The 16,645-nt window shown below is 41.6% G+C and overlaps 1 protein-coding gene across 1 annotated transcript; it reads right to left on the bottom strand.

The window, feature by feature from the left end:
* Nucleotides 1–1,210: 1,210 nt before the first annotated feature.
* Nucleotides 1,211–15,412, bottom strand: CCDC77 (coiled-coil domain containing 77). The gene is made up of 11 exons (XM_009918005.2): nt 15,009–15,412; nt 13,355–13,571; nt 11,924–12,066; nt 10,391–10,487; nt 8,988–9,054; nt 8,119–8,213; nt 6,720–6,868; nt 6,124–6,367; nt 5,198–5,323; nt 4,960–5,112; nt 1,211–3,118 (listed from the first exon to the last, which is right to left on the bottom strand). Exons 1-11 carry the CDS (start codon nt 15,053–15,055, stop codon nt 2,972–2,974), a joined length of 1,485 nt encoding a protein of 494 aa, XP_009916307.1. The 5' UTR covers nt 15,056–15,412; the 3' UTR covers nt 1,211–2,971.
* Nucleotides 15,413–16,645: the final 1,233 nt, after the last annotated feature.

Raw genomic sequence — 16,645 nt, 5'->3', positions numbered from 1 at the left:
ATCATCTGTGGTTCTGTGCCTTACCCAATATTTCAACATCCTTTCTGAAATGTATGCATTCCTTCCTTACCTAAATAAGGCTACACCACAATAAAGTTTTTCCCTACTGTTCACTTTTCTCCTATTTATACAAGAAACATTTTAGTGCCTTGGCTCACAGTAAGAACATTTGTCCAGTTCTAACCTTTAATCCTCTGCAGGATAGTCTCTGTATTCCTAGAATCAGCCATTTTGGAGATCTCTCAAATTCTGTGCTCCTACATACATAACCTGGCATTTAGTTGTATTGAAATGATACAAGTCACACGTTACTAACTTAAATTAGCAAAAAAAAAAGTTAATCGGTCTTTGGAGTAAATGCCATTTTTTGCTTTCTACCCAAAAATTGTGGAAGAAAATTGACTAATATAGGTCTTGGAACCTTTCCCAGGAAACCCTTTTGGAAACACCAGTAATTCTTTACTGACATCTTAAAGGGTAGTTGTCAGTGGTAGGAAGCACTTGGGTCTTTAAGGCAGTTCTTGACTTGAAGGTCTACATTTCTTTTGGCAATGTAAAGCAACATTTCAATTTCACATGATCACATGATGTCATGCAGAAAGAGCATGTACAATACTTTGCACTTCCTGCCCTTGGACAAATACTCAAGCTTCCAAATAAAATGGATTTACAGATCAGCACTACCGTAATTTCCCCACCCCCACCACTCACCAGCAGATATATTAGGAATGTAGTCATTTTATTCTGTTTAGTCTTTTAAGTAATAAGGAATATCTGTAAGGAAGACAGGAAATTAAACATTTACATCCTTCTTCCCCCAATACTTCCTCCCAGTCTTACAAACCTCAATGTCAAAGCCTACAGTCTTTATCCAGACACGCTTCAGGGCTTTCAAGTGAGGAAAATGTGTTCACAGGCAATTCTTTAGCTTGGAAGAGTTGAAAATAAACAGAAACCCATTTATTTCTATAGGTTCAAGAAACCTTTTTGCTAGCTTCCCATCAGGTGAATTTAAGTAGATGGATCCTGCTGAATAAGTGGTTACTACTTCATTATGTAGCAATTTTCAGAAGCAGCCTTCCAGGACGTGTGATAACTTTGATATCTTATCTTTAAACTGGTAGCATGTTATTTCACATACAAACTCACCTTAATTAGCTAGACTTATCTGAGAAAGTACTAGTCAACTAAGAAAGAGTGAGACTGAATGATGGATAGCATTATTTAATAACTTTCCTCAACTGTCCACATAGCATCAGCACCCAAGTTGCTCATGAATCAGTTTCTGAACAGTTCAGCATTTTCAGCTAATCAGTGCAACATACTTTAAAACAGCCTCTCCTAAGTTGTAGTAGTAGTTGAGCATTTATGTACAGACTACCAGCCACCCAACACTACAGTCTGTGTTGTGATGAATTTGATGTTAAGAACACAGACAGAATAAAAGCCACAGTACAGTACCATAAGGGAGAGATGGCAAGTTTGTCACAAAAAGGAAACACAATTGAAGTGGGCCTTGACTTCTTGAGTGAATTTCCCATCCTGCATTGCTTTAGCTGGTGCTATAAAAACAATTTTCTCCAAATCTTGACAGCACAAAAACATCTTTTGCGTATCTACCTCTCCCAAACACTGAATGAGGATCTCCATGGCCACTACCACGTCCAAAAGAAACTGCCTCTTTCACACACTAAATTCTTTTCAACAAGAAAGGAAGTGCTGGTAGCCTATAGGTGTATACTTCAGAAAGACATTATTCTGCTTCTGTCACATTTAACAAGGTACAGTAGGAAACAGAGGCACTGAAATCCTTTTCCCAACACAGATCTGCTCTCAGCCTACAACGTGGACAAGATTTGCTGATGCTACAGTAAAAGCATGAATACCTGCAATTATAAAGTGGGCTGAAGCCATGTTGTAACCCTTTTCATGATTTCATCTGTTTTCTAGAATTGTGATGTCCTGATGTCTGGTATGAAGATAATCATCATAGAGTTATATTTATCATGCAGCAACTAGGCACCTGCTCTGCCACCCCAATTTCATTTACAGTTCAGTAGCAACAACTGCTGTAGCAAAAGTTGACCATGATTTGTTGGTACATAACCAAGATATTGTTTAAAGCTACAAAGATAGATAATATGGTGGTTAAGGAAGATACTAGATGCCTTTTATTATAGGCTTTCTCTGTGTGTTAAGATAAAATGGGAGGAAGGGCACGAGGTGACAACACTCAATAGTGTAGTATTTCCATCCCCTCCAAACATTCAAAACAAGTGTAGATGTTGCTGGTTCTTGCAGATGAGTTCTATAACAGGTTATCTTTTTCCACCATATTAAATCAGTCAGGTTTGTCCTAATGAGGTTAGAACCAAGCAAAGGGAAGCCATTTTAAAATAGTTATACTGTCAAGGGGAGAGTCAGACGTAATACACTTTAGTACGTACTTTCTATACGTGGTCTTTTTCAAAGAAAATTTCCAGTTACATCCTGATGTGCCTAAGCACCAAAGCAGTAATCATTTAAACCATTTTAAAAGCTGCTTCTCACATAGGAAAAGGTCAGTCAAGCAATTCAGATCTTGAACTAGATCCTTCCATGATTATTAATGTCATTATAACCATATATGTGGTTTACAATGTGCTCCAAATAAAGGTGAAGGCCAGTATACACTGACCCCTACCACAGATATGAAGGTAAGATGAAGTCATAAGCATATTCCTGATTTATCAGTCATCATGTACTTTCTATGTCAGTCTTATCATGTGCCATCTCTCAGCAGAAACAGCAATATAATCTGGCATGTTAAGAACGGCTCATGTACAGTGTTATGACATTAACTGCAGATTTCCTCAAGCCTTCTGTCACTGAATGCCAGGAAACAGACAGGCAGGAGCTGCTCTCACATATGACTATTCCAGCCCAGCAACGTCCCATTCCTAAAACTAGGATGCTAGCTAATACCTCAGCTTCAGCAGACCCGTAGTTCATTCTCTAAGCCATAGATTTTTGCTTTTAAGTTTTTTAGTTCTCCTTGAATTTTACGGGTTAGTCTGTTTCCTTGGCGGACCTCATGGAGAATTGCAAGATCCTGGTCTGGTCCAATATTCAGAGTCACCTAAAAAGGAAAAGAAAAACAAACTAAGAAAACAGGGCAGTACAGAATACAATTTAGAAAGTATTATGACGAGGATATGAGGGAGAGAATGGTAAAGGAGACCCTTTGTAGCTAGCAAAGAGGATGCTTAAGCTAATATCACTAGGCTAATACATATCACCAATAGAAAGGTGCTCCAGAAATAAAAATAAAGAACAAAGCTTTCATACATTATGGTATTGTATTACTTGTGAGAAAGAAATCTGGATAGAAAATAATCAAGTTTACCCATAACTTGTCAACTCTTTTCCAATTCCTGCATTATTTAGAGACCCACAAAAAAAGGCAAGTTAAATTATTTATCAGCTAACTTTTATGTGGTTCTAAGTACCTCACCTGATATGATGACATTTTGTCATCTTTTGCTACTAGAACTAGAGGTGGTTTAACAGCTGTGGCCAACCTGCTGCCTTCTGAACAGCACACAATTCAAGAGCAGTTCAAGACAATGCCTAGTCTCAGGCCATGCCATATGGCCCATACTGAGCCGAACAAAGGCTCTGGATAATCAGAATTCCTCATGGCAAGCTAGCCAGGGCTGCCATTTCCTGTCACCCTGGAACTGGATAGATAGCATGCCAGCCCAGCCACTTTCAACAGCAGAGCAGCACAGCCTTGGAAGCTGCTCTCAAAGCCCTCTTTTCTCTCGACCCTTTAGGGCGTCTCGTTGTCATCATGTAGTTCTTGGTCAAAGACTTTAATACGCAAATCAGAAAATTTAGTCATCTGTAGTCATTTTGACCTCAAGTGATGAGAAGGATTTAAAGATCACTCTGAAGACTTCTAGCAAGTGTTTTGTTCCTCTGCCCTCTTGTGGTTAAAAGTGTAAAGAAATGAAGAATACAATTAAGAGGACGCTCACAGTTACAAAACTTACAGGTCTGTAGTAAAGGTATATAGGCAATTTTTCCCCCATTCACATATGCTGTTTAGTCCTTAAAGAATAAAGTTTAAAAACTCACAGCCCAAGAAAAAAACAGAAAAAAAACAAACAAAAAACCCCAACACAAAAACAAACAAACAAAAAATTGAAGTAATTAGGGAAGACAAGTGCATTAGTCTAATTAAACTGAACTGTGTGCCAAAAGTACAGAAAACAAATGAATTGGTGGCACTGCCAGATTCCTGAAGGAGAGTCAGTTGAACAAAAACTATGCCTAGATCAACCTCCTAAGCATATCTTAGATAAATATCTCATCCTAAACTCCAAGCAACATCAAGGCTGTGACTTCCCTTCTAAGCTGTTCTGATGTTCATCTACACATCTGGAAGGTACTAGAGAGTACACAGCTTCAAGTTCCAGCCATTGTTTCTGCAGCGATTTTTGCAGAGTTACAACTGAGATATTAACAAAGGAATAAATAGAATATTCACAATACTTAAGTCAATGATCTACCTCTTACTGGAACAAAACCAAACACTATGGCCCCCAGAAAGAAAACCAATCAGTATTTTCTCTGCAGGATATACTTCTGAAACTACTTAGCTGTCTCAAGACTGCAAGGCAGTAAAGTGAGCTACAGGCATCAAATAAGAACTCTCAGAGTTGCAACAAAAATACACAGCTAATGTATAATCAGGACAGTTCCTGGCAAGCTTGATGCCTGATTAACAAAGACAAATTTTTTTTTTCTTCATAAAATACATAAGAGGGCAAGTTTTTTCAAATATTAATAGCTAAAGGAACACTTAGGAAAGAAATTATTTCCTTAACTCTAGGGAAATACTGCATTTAAATACTGAGAATACACCTCTATAGGGTAAGCTCATAATAGTCTGCCTCAGAAATGCTTAGCAATTACCATAAAAAGCTGCTTCTCTACATCTTTCAACTTCTGCCGAAGCTGTTTAATGTCATTCTTGAAGCCTTCCACTTCCATATTACGACGCTTTTCCAAGGCTTCATATCGCTGAGTCATCAGCTTCAGGCGCTTCCCCATCTTTTCTGAGCGTTCCTATGGAGATGAAAACTCAATAGGGTATACAAAATAAAACCTGCAAGATCATCACACAGCTAGCAGATGATTACAGACTAATTACCTTAAAGAGTTCTCTGCCAACATCTCCCTCCTCACGAATCCTAGCCAGCTCACCTTCCAGGGTGACACACTGCTCTCTATACATGTTTGATAGGTGCCGTTCCTGCACTAGCTGTTCTTGCAGTGACTAGGACATAGGAGGAACAGAAAGAATCAACTCAAAAGCCAGTGCTCACAAAATTTCAATTGCTCTGGAAAAGCAAGTATGATAGATTGACAATATGACAGGCAAATAAAAATTAACAATTGGAGCTACAGCTAAGGAGATAACCAGGTAAGGACAATATTCTAAACCCACTTCCATTACCAAAACCTTTTCATTAGATTATCGGTTCTGCCTGACTGCTCATCATCAAAGAACTCTCTCCTCTTCCCCTTAAAAATAATATTCAACTAATGCTGTAATTCCGCTTCTCACAGCTGCTTGCCCATTACTGCATTTCATTCAGTAGTAGATGAAAACAATTCCCTATTACTTGTTTACTTTCCAATTCCTTATTCCCTGTTTACCCACTTCAGATCTCCCAACTTCTCACTGGAAGTATACCTGAAGTGGAAATAAAATCCTGACTACTGTAGAAGAGCTGGGGGACATCAACTGAAAGGACTTATTCTCCCCCAACAGCAGCAAGGAACATATAGACACTGCATTCTAAGTCCATTAGCTGAGACCATTTACACTAAAAGAAAGGCATGTGCAACAAGCAGGTTAAGAACTGTTGGCCCACATATCACACAGTTTGCAGAAGTAGGGAATTGTCCTGGGCATAAAAGAAACTGACAGTGAAGTGCTACCGTAAGTCATGGCAAGCCACTACAGCTTTGAAACAGCTGCTAGCTACTGCCTATCTAGGCAAAACCCAGATGCTTCCAATTTTCTAGTCGAAAACTGTTAAAGAGCCTCTACCTAGGACAAAAACAAATTACCTTTATTTCTCTGCTGTGGAGTTTCCAAGCTCCATCATCTGCTCGAAGCATCTTCTTGGTATCTCTCTGCTTCTTCTCTCTTCCTGGCTCCCTACTGATAGTAAACTGATCCAGATATTTGTCAAGTTTCCTCAGCAGACTGTCCTTCTCTGCCATCCATGCTTTCTCATTGGCTCGGGCATCAAACTTGAGCTGAAGAAAGTCACGGGTACTCTCATATAAGAGATTTTGGGTCTTATGGAGTCTGTAAAAAGGGATCGCAGTGGAGTTAATTAACTTCTTTCCTAGTTCCTACTTTAATTTCCTCAGTCATCACTGCAAGTTGGAAGAAGCATGGAGGAGAAAGATAGGTGTTTTCCTAACGAGTTTAGCTCTTCTTATCTAATGAAAGAAGTGATATTCTTCCAATGTGAAATAGGATTTTTAATATGTAGATTACTCCATCTTACACATTACTACACACACTACCAAAGAGATGGCTCATAATTTGCTTTTCTGCCTGCTGCAGAAAGCAACATACTGAAAGCCAAAATATTTCTATTGTTCCCCTCTCTTCTCATCTCATGACTACATCATGGTTATTCTCTCACACTCACTTATCTGTTATAGTTTTGATCTTGTCCTGGTCCCTCTGATGCTGGAGCTGGGCTTCCTCCATGTGAATCCGCCTGTCCTCTAGTAGTGCCTCAACCTGTTCCTTGGATAATCGTGTCTGTTCTTCTATCTGAGCTTGCAGGGCCTCCACCTGAATAAGCAAACACATTACTGAATAAGACCTCACAGCAACTCTGCTCCTGTCCTTGCAAGTCTCTTAAATTCCAAGATTCAGATCAAAGACTCTACCCCATAATACCTTTGAGAGTTCTAATTTCTCAAATTTTTATTTTTGTTTTAATGCTAAGTATTTCAAACAGCTAAAACATTTTAAGAAAAAAATCATGCTAAAGGCAAGACAGGCATATTATAAGCAGCAACAGTAGATCGAAGATATTGGAAAGATTTAAATTGCACAAAGGATGTGACAAATCCTTTGGAATATGCAGAGACACTTCTGTCCCTGTGCTACCAACTTCCAATGAAATGGTGATATAAAAACCCCCTAAATTCTAGGAAGGCAGCAAGTCCACATATCTTGAACAAAATAAATTACTCAACCAGAATGAATTACTAAATGTAAACAAGATGAGTGAAGGAGAGGGATGCAAAGACTCTTGATCTAGGGCACATAGTCAGGGAGACAAATTGGAACAAGTAATTGAAAAATGTGCATCTGGCCTATGTGTAAGAAACTATCTGAAAAAACTTTGCATGTATTTAGATAGCTTATTTTATGACAATTTTGTATAATGCTCTTGCTCCAGAATAAATGTTGTTAGACAGCTAACTGGCTACTAGGTCAGTCACCACTGCCCTCGAACAACAACAAAACTTAAAAAAAATAAATCTATCTGCTGTACAAGTTTGCTCTTTAATTTGCTTTTCTTGACTCATACTTCCTCATGCTTTAGACACAGCTTCTGGTATCTTCCCTAATTCATGATTCTGTACATTTTATCTTTCATTCTGTCATGCTGTCTACACCCTATCTTTCACTGAAGTCTAGCAAAGGGAACATGCCATTGTACTAGTGCATCCACAAAATATCCAACCCCGCAGATCTTCTGTGTGTTTAATGTAAATTCATAGGCACAATCAAATTACAGGAGATAACATCAATTCCACCTTCTGTATTTAAGGGCAACATATTCCAGCTGACATTACTGGAACATCTACTTACATAAAGCTTCCTGAATCAGATGCAAGTTCTTAAATCTAAGCTTATATTCATTGCAAAGAAACAGCTAAGTAAACAGATGGAAAGTGGGAATCCATAGTAAGACGTGGGGACTGATAAAATTGGTATGTCTACATCTTATCTAAGCAGACAGCATATTTGTCTATCATAATTTCTTGGACAGCCAGGAATTATGTCCATCACGTAGCAAATGTTTTTACCTGAAGTAGAAGTGTTTGATTATCTCTCTGATATCTCTCAGGACCTTCTGGTTTCTCTCCTTTTGCTGCTGGTTTTGAAGTGCTCCTCTTGGTGCCTATCGCAGAAATTTAACAGAAGTAGAAAAGAGTTTTCCAATCTACCTGCAGTATCTTTCCAAGCACGAAATATTGTATGTTCTGGCAGGCCTACAAGAACAGGAAAAAACTTGCCACTGCTGCAGTCACAAGGACTTCTAGCAGGGCTAGCTGGAAGAAAAGAGTTTCAGAACTTATGGTGATCCTATACCTTTATCCCACACTATCACACCACAATATTTAGGCAACCTACTAATTTTCTTGGCATATATAGAAAGCAAACTTAAATTTTCTTAAATAAATGATGAAGAGGCAGATGACACAGTTGCACAAGCATGAAGCCTTGAATGAGTTTTGAGTGTTAGCTAATTTCAGTCAATTTGGAAGAGGCAGTGCTTTCAAAAGAGAAAATCAGTAAGTAGGCATACAGACCCACACTGTTGTCTACACTAAAGGCAGGCAGAACCCCACACCTTGGAATGGCTGTGGCTAAGGGTGCCTGTCCAGTTGGTACCTGCATAGTTCCATAACAGCCATTCCACAGTCATACCAGCCTTTTTCTTAGCTGAGCAGATCATGGACACGAGAGCCAGCTCAGATTATTTTAAAAGATTTCAAAGGGAAGCCAACAGTACTGCATATATATGTGTATGTACACATGGATACATTTAGGGAGCTTAATGGAGGTATACTAAAGTATTCACAGTAAGGAATTATTTCGGTATACCAGACACAAACACGCAGAGAAATAAGTATCAATAGCTGAGCTGCTGCTCATCAGCTTGGTGTGGTACCTGTTCTAGAAGTATCATTTCGTTCATGTGACTCTCTGGATTTAGCTGGCCTTTGCAGAACAGTAACCTACAGAAACAAGATTAGATATCTGCGCTGAACATTTGACTTCTCCAAAGTTGCAATGGTCAAGAACAAATCTTAAAGAGTAAAATGAAATATCCAAAAGAACAGCATTACCTTACTTCTACCACAAGACAAGGAAGACATTCACAAGTGTCATTAGTCTGTGTTGAAAAGTTTCCTTTATCATGGCTGAGTTTTGCCATTTCTGCCTCTATTTTTTTTCACTGAAAGGTAACTGGAAAGTAATCCTGCCTTTGCTGGCTTCATTAGGATGAAAGTCAGCACCCTCGACAGGAAAAGGAGCATTTTGGGGACAGAGAGAAGAGGAGGAAGGTGAAGATGAAGATTATGTTATTTCCTTCTTTCATGCTCCTTCTTGCCTTAGCAAGACAGAGAAACATGAAGCTTGATTTATCAGCACATTCACTCAAGCTACTGAACAAGCCTGGAATAAAAGCTAACCAATAAAACTATTGAAACAATTCAACTGCTGAACTGAAACCCACTTAACAAAAACTGAAGGCCATGAGGGAGCAGGTTATAACCCCAATGCTTATCTTAAGGTTGATGCTATATAATAGGCCTAATTTTAGAGCTACCCCGTATCAGGGAATTTTAAAGCTTCTGCAAGATTTTTTAACTGCTTGAGCAATGTAGAACAACCACAAACAATGCAGCATATTTCAGCCTCTTTCTGTGCCTTAATCCAAGATAAATCCTATACTCCATCATAGTCTCTGTGTGTCCAAATCATTTGTGATTCATGACTTTAAGTAGGTTCAACTACACTGCACTTCATATGCACTGCCATTTAATCAATTTCGCATTATTTCTGAAATATGCAATACAATATTGCCTAGAGGGGATGGCTCTTCTGCAGTCTCTTGCTCAGGAAACTACTGCAGCAACTTCAACACAGCTTTACTCTTTACCGAGGCCCTAAGAGATAGGCACTCCGAGATAGCTGATCTTCAAGCACCGCACCTGGTCATTTTCTGCACTTCCTTTTTTTCTTTTTCTCTTTGTGGTATTCTCTCCAACTTCTCAATGACCATTTGCCAGATGGCTTCAGACTCCCATCTGACACTTAGGAGGCTGATCTGGAAGTATGCATGAAGGTAGAAGGGGACTGATGCTAAGAGGACCTACTTCCAGTGTGCTACTTATCTGTCAGCAGCTATACTAAAACCTGATGTTGCTACAGAGCTAGATACCTCCTGCTTTGGGCTCATTTAGCAGCTTTTGACTTGCGGGACAGATCTGGTCTGTGGTCAGCCTCTGGGGTACAGATCTTCAAGTTACAATCAAAAGCAGAGTTCTACAGACAAACGGAACTTGCCTTATGTGGAGGCTCCTTGTGAAAATATGTAACTTCTCCTCTGTCTGTTCCCACTAAAGCCAGGAGATGTTGAATTTTTTTTCTATCCTCCAGTTCCCTGGAATTCAAGGAAAGTGGTCAGCACATTGCTATTTTTAAGTACATCAAGACATTGTGGAACACTGTCTTTCTAGTTTACTTGTTAATGCTTACAAGTTTTCCAAGCTATTGCAGTTCTTGAGAATACTGCTTTAAAAACAAAATCCCAAAGACATTACTGATGTTGCCAATACAATAAGAACACCACCAATTCTGCTGGCACTGGGGAGCATTGCTCTTTTCAAATATGATACTACATAGACTGATACAGCAATAGCACGTGGTGGTAAAGAATTTGCATTTCAGAGTTATGAACTACCTAAAATCCTTTCAGATACTTCATTCAGCAGATTGTAAGTGTCCATTGTTTTTAAAGCAAACTACGTTAAGGGCTATATCAGAGATTCCCCTGCAGCCCATGGTGAAGACCATGGTGAGGCAGGCTGTCCCCTGCAGCCCAGGGAGGTCCACGGTGGAGCAGATCTCCACCTGCAACCTGTGGAGGACCCCACGCCAGAGCAGGTGGATGCCCGAAGGAGGCTGTGACCCCATGGGAAGCCTGTGCTGGAGCAGGCTCCTGGCAGGACCTGTGGACCCACGGAGAAAGGAGCCCATGCTGGAGCAGGTTTGCTGGCAGGACTTGTGACCCTGCAGGGGAGCCATGCTGGTGTGGTGTCTGTTCCTGAAGGACTGCACCCTGTAGAAAGGGCCCCACAGCGGAGAAGTTTGTAAAGGACTGTCTCCCATGGGTGGGACCCCACATTGGAGCAGGGGAAGAGAGCGAGGAGGAAGCAGCCGCAGAGACAGCATGTGATGAACTGACTGCAACCCCCATTCCCCATCCCCCTGTGTCGCTCAGTGAGAGGAGGTAGAAAATTTGGGAGTGAAGTTGAGCCCAGGAAGAAAGGGAGGTGGCAGTAAGGTGTTTCAAGATTTGTTTTTATTTCTCATTATCCTATTCTGATTTGATTGGTAATAAATGAATTTCCCCAAGTCAAGTCTGTTTTGCCCGTGATGGTAATTGGTGAATGATCTCTCCCTGTCCTGATCTTGACCCACAAGCCTTTTGTTGTAGTTTTTCTCCCCCTGTCCAGCTGAGAAGGGAAGTGATAGAGCAGCTTGGTGGGCACCTGGCGTCCAGTCAAGGTCAACCCACCACAGTCTGCTTAAATCAGAACCTCCATATTCAAACTGGCAACTCACAATTAAAATCTGAATATGTTCAACTTCTGCTCTTGCTTCTACTATCGGAATAGGAGGAATAAGTGGAAACATATTTAGCAGCCCAACAGATTGCATCCCACCTCCAAGATTGGTACAATTTCATAGGAGCCCTCCCTGGGAAGCATGGCATAAGTGCTTCTCTGAAGACTCCAGATCTGGATGAGAATTAGAACACAATGCATGCAATTGCTACTGCGCCAGTGACCCAGCTCACCAGCTAAGACAGCACACCTGATTTTCAGCCGGTCATTCTCTGAGTAAAGACGAAGGATGTGTTCCCTCTCCTGGAAGAGGTAGACTTGCATATCACTCAAAGCCTTTTGCAACTCCGCAATCTCCTCTTCTCGCTGATGTACTTCCCATTGCAATTTGTGCTAGGTAGAGAGAAGGAGGTACTTGAAATGATACAGAGCATTGGGCAACACTTAGAAACTTCAAACTGCTTGTGCCTTGAGCCTGTAACTGGTATTGAGCAACTGCCAGTTCGAGTGAATTATTTCACTCTCTTACAAAATTCGACCAGATGAGGGCAGTATTGAAAAATTATTAAAAAACGTTTCAAGAGGGAGTTCAGAGCCCTGAAAATCATTGTCACTATGCAACAGTCAAATAAGGTCTAAGCTAGGATCTCCAGTTTCCAGTGGTCGCACTTCTGCACTGGCAGTCAGTGCGGCACAGGTATGGGGAGTCTGACGTCAACAAAAACCTAGCAAAGCCTCTGTAATAGCACTTACTCTTAAAAGAAATTACTGAAGAATAAACATTAAAATATCCGTATGGTTCAGTAGTAAGAAATCTGCTAGCTACTAGGTGCCATTAATGATTTTCTACCTGGTGCGGAAAACTAACAAACCTTTCAGAAAACCATTCCTGTAGGAGAGAAGACACTATTTTGGAACCTGCCCCTCTTTTTCCCATATGTTGAATGAAAGTAAGTTGTATGCCACATGTTTCCCGAGGGCTTTCAGGCTGCTTCAAGCATGGCCAGTACTTGAGGAGGCACCTCAGTCACCTCAGAAGTGACCATTCTATTCCCAAAGTGCCATTCACAATTACAAATATGACTGCTAGACAGATGTATGCTGTAAGGCATATCAGAGCACTGAATATGTTACAGATATTCTCTAAGATTTCTTCCTCTTAAAAGGCTTTTTTTTTTTTTTTTTTTAGGTTTTGGAGATTCTTTTAAATTCGTATTTATTTGCTGTGTAGTATACTGCTTAATAGCCTACAGCCAAGCTTATGAATTCCATTGCAGTAAATACAAATTATATCTGTATCTCAAAGCCCATTAAATTTGGACAAAAGAGCACTCATTCTTCACTGTGAGAAACAAGGGAAAGAAGTCGGACAAAATGAAAACTGAACATCTAAACTCAGGCTTTAATTTAAAAAAAAACAGAAACAAACAACCCACTGTGAAGATATAACCAAACTATAATAATTTAAGAATAGAAGAATATCCTCCAGGCATGTTTGTTTGCTTTGACAGAGGACAGACAGCTAGATTTTACAATCAAACCCTGAAATCAACTTCTTAGCTTAGTTCTACCACATTACTGGTAAATCTTAAGACCATCTGTGCTGAGTTTTCAACTGAAGAAAAATATTAAGTTTTTGTAAGGATACATAGTCCATCATAATTCAAAAACTTTTCCTAACCTGCTCATCATACGTTTCTTTGTATCTCTCCAGCCTTTTCACCAAATCCTCATGTTCCTCATCAAAGTCATCAATCTTCTTGCGGTAGTATTCCAGCAGCTCCCGGGAGGGCCGGAGAAAGGCCAAGCGCTCATTGATTGAAGGGAGAGGAGTAAAGTCCTGCTGACTCGGAGACCGAGAACTAGCATATCTGGATGAGACATGGGGGGTTGCAAGCCTGGGCAGAAACAGTTTCTAATGACATGTAAGATTCAGACAATAAAATGAAAAAACCTTTCTAAAATAGTTAAAAAAAGATTTTCAATTTTAACTCAGATTCAATTTCAAACACAGATTAGCTTGTCTGTGCTCCGAGTATTAACAGGAGATCACGGCATTTTGGAGAACCAAAAGCTTTGATATAGAACAGCTTGCAGGCTTACTATACTGTGGAGATGGGGCCAACTGATGGAAAAGGGAGAAAGAAAAATGTTACTGAAGGAGACTCTCACAGGTTATTTGGGGAGAGTGAACATGAAAGGAAGAGGAGGAAAGAAAAGAAGGAGAAAACAAAGGGGACAAAAAGTCCATTGTTTTGCAATTAGAAGCAGCAGCCACTGTGAGATAAACAGGAAGACATAATCTGTGATGAAATCACTATCTGATATCCAGAGAGAAAAACACTTTCAGAAGAAAGACTGTCGAATAAACACAATAATTCAGGTTAGCTGATGCACCAGCCACCAGAATTTAAGGTGTAGGTCTAGGAATCTACATGCTTTCCTTTCTGGTGTACTTGATGGTCTTATCCACATCGCTTGTTCACCCTTGACAGTAAAATAGAAGCTTCCAAGTTCGTGAATCTTATGTTGAGGTACTACATGGAAAGCATGTCAATATTGCATAAGTCAAACGAAGAATAAGTATGTGTAATTACAGATCTGATTTTTCTTTTAAACAATGTTTACTGCATTCAAACAGTTAACCTGCTCAAACAAGCACCAAATTTGCAAATAGAGCTGCATACAGAGTTCAAAATTCCCTTGGGAAGTGTTCTTTTCGTTATTTATCTAACAAACACTTTTTTTTTTTTTTTTAACGATACCATGAGTAACAGAATTACAGCTAAGAAGCCTCTTTACTAAAGATCTGCTTAACAAAAACACAGTCCAGAATCTGATTCTGGAGCCAGTGCCAGAACTTTGATCATAAAATGATCTGTCAGGTGACACTGAGGCAGCGGTGACCTTTAAGGACCAGCTCACCAAAGCTGCTTAGATCAGAACCCCAACGTGCTACATCCGTGAAAACACGCCAAGCTCCTTAACTCCTGGCACTGCAGTAAAGTATTAAATGCACAATAACACGATCAATTAACATAGGAACGCTCCCTCCAGCTGCGCCCAGAAATGCCTTAAACACCACACTTGGAAAAATAAATAACAGCAAGAGAAGAAAACAGGTAACATAGGCACAAGGTGAATAGTTTATTACTGAACTAAGGAACAGTAGAAACGGAAAGGCCTAAGGACAGGGAAGCGCAGCAGGTACCAGAGCGGACAAAACGGTGCCTTCTGTTAAGCCTGGCTACCGGACAGAACGAGAAGAGCTGCGGGGCCAGAGCCCCCAGAGCAGTTTCGGCGCGGGGTGACTGCGGAGGCAGCCCCCACACTACCTTCTGGAGCGAGGGGAGCTCCCCGGAGAGCAGTCCGTCGCGCTCATGGCGCCCCTGAGGAAGGGCCGGGCTGACGGCGGGTAGGGGACAGAAGCTTCGAGCCGGGGCTCAGCCGGGCCGCCTGCGGCGCCGGGTACCCCGGGAAGCTGGCGGAGGTGGGGGTGCCCGGCGGAAACACAAGCTAAGGCGCGTCGCAGGCCCCGCTGGGAACGGCCATAGGGGCCCTGGGGGACCCCCTGCCGAACAACCCAGGGACAAGCTCCCGAGGCAGCGCGGGAGGGGGCCGGCACCACCGGCACCACCGGCACCCGCCGCCGCCTCACGGGCCTCTACCGCCAGAGGCCCCCAACGGCAAAACAACCGCCGCCGCTGGCCCTCCACAACTCAAACGGCGAGGCAACCCGCCGCCCGCCGCCTCCCCCAATCACGGGCAGCCTTCCAGGCGGCGCCGACCACCTCTACCAATCAGCGCTCGCGACACGGGCGGCAGGTGCTCCCCGCCGGCGCCTCCGGGAGTTGTAGTCCTTGGGGGTGGGGGCGGCAGTGCGCCTGCGCGGTGGGCGGGGCGTTTATTTGGGGAAGAAAGATGGGGCCTGGGCTGAGTGCCCCGGTCTGTGTGATGGCGGGGCTTAGGGCAGAAGAAAGGCAGCCTACAGCGGGGACTCACGTCGTCGGCAGCGGCACACAAGCCACCCGGACACCCGTTTGGCTTCGAAAATGGACTGAACGAAACGCGGGGGTTGTGAAGCAGTTACCGGTTCGAATTCTGGCTGAATATCCACGCGTATTGTTCAGATGCTTTTTCGCCTCTTCGTCCCCACATGTGTCTTCCCATACCCAGCAGTGCTTAGTATTCTTCTCACAATTTGTGCAGTACGCTAATTTACTACTGATTTTCCTAATTTACTTACTAAATGTGCTGGAAAAAAACGTGCATGCTAATAAGCCAGCTTTTTTCCTTAACCATTTCTTTAAAGAAATGGACTTCCTGTATTTAAAAAAAAAAAGATCTAGGCTTACTTACAAAACTATGAGGTCCTTCATCAAATCAATTTTCTCAATAAATAGAGGAAAGAGGAGGGTAGATCATTTTCTGGGCAAAGTCTAGAAGAAAGGCTGCTATTATCCTTGGTTAGGCTAGCTGCTCTCTCCGTTTCTCATAAAGCAGTGCAATATATTGTACAAGGGGCTGAAGTCTTCTCTGGAGGAAGTAATAAATGCTTCCAGATGACCAAGAAGAATCAGGATTGATGTGGGGTACACAAGTCCCAGCGTGGCCCAGTGTGTCAGAGGCCCCCAAACCAGAGGGTGTAACTGAGAAAAGCGTGAAAGTCTGTTTCAAAAAGGGTATCCTGCAGAACAGATAAAATGAAAAAATGCCCCCACACAGGTTATTTGGGATTTTTAGCTTTTTACTCTGTTAGGAAAACCCGCATCCTTCCCAGCAGCGCCTTCCAGAGCTCTCCACAACCCCAAACATATTAACACAAAGCCAAAACAACCTTGAATGGTCTAGAAGGACATCAGCAAAAGACTGGTTCTCAAAACAAAGCTTTTGCATGGATTTTGTGCTTTCTAGCACGGAGTTTTTTCCCCTCTAGTACTCCTGGCTAAATCGCTGCTTATCTTGGAAATTG

Source organism: Haliaeetus albicilla, chromosome 19 (genome assembly GCF_947461875.1).
Source record: "Haliaeetus albicilla chromosome 19, bHalAlb1.1, whole genome shotgun sequence".
NCBI classification, from domain to species: domain Eukaryota; kingdom Metazoa; phylum Chordata; class Aves; order Accipitriformes; family Accipitridae; genus Haliaeetus; species Haliaeetus albicilla.
This window is presented reverse-complemented; position numbering and strand designations above follow the sequence as displayed.

What these genes read in the sequence shown, in the direction of transcription:
- CCDC77 (XM_009918005.2), bottom strand. Translation starts at nt 15,055, where the DNA reads ATGAGCGCGACGGACTGCTCTCCGGGGAGCTCCCCTCGCTCCAGAAG. An exon ending in AAGAAACGTATGATGAGCAG is followed by an intron (nt 12,067 to 13,354) that starts GTTAGGAAAAGT and finishes CTCTCTACCTAG; the next exon opens with CACAAATTGCAATGGGAAGT. An exon ending in TAGAGAAGCAGCTTTTTATG is followed by an intron (nt 3,119 to 4,959) that starts GTAATTGCTAAG and finishes TTTCCTTTTTAG; the next exon opens with GTGACTCTGAATATTGGACC.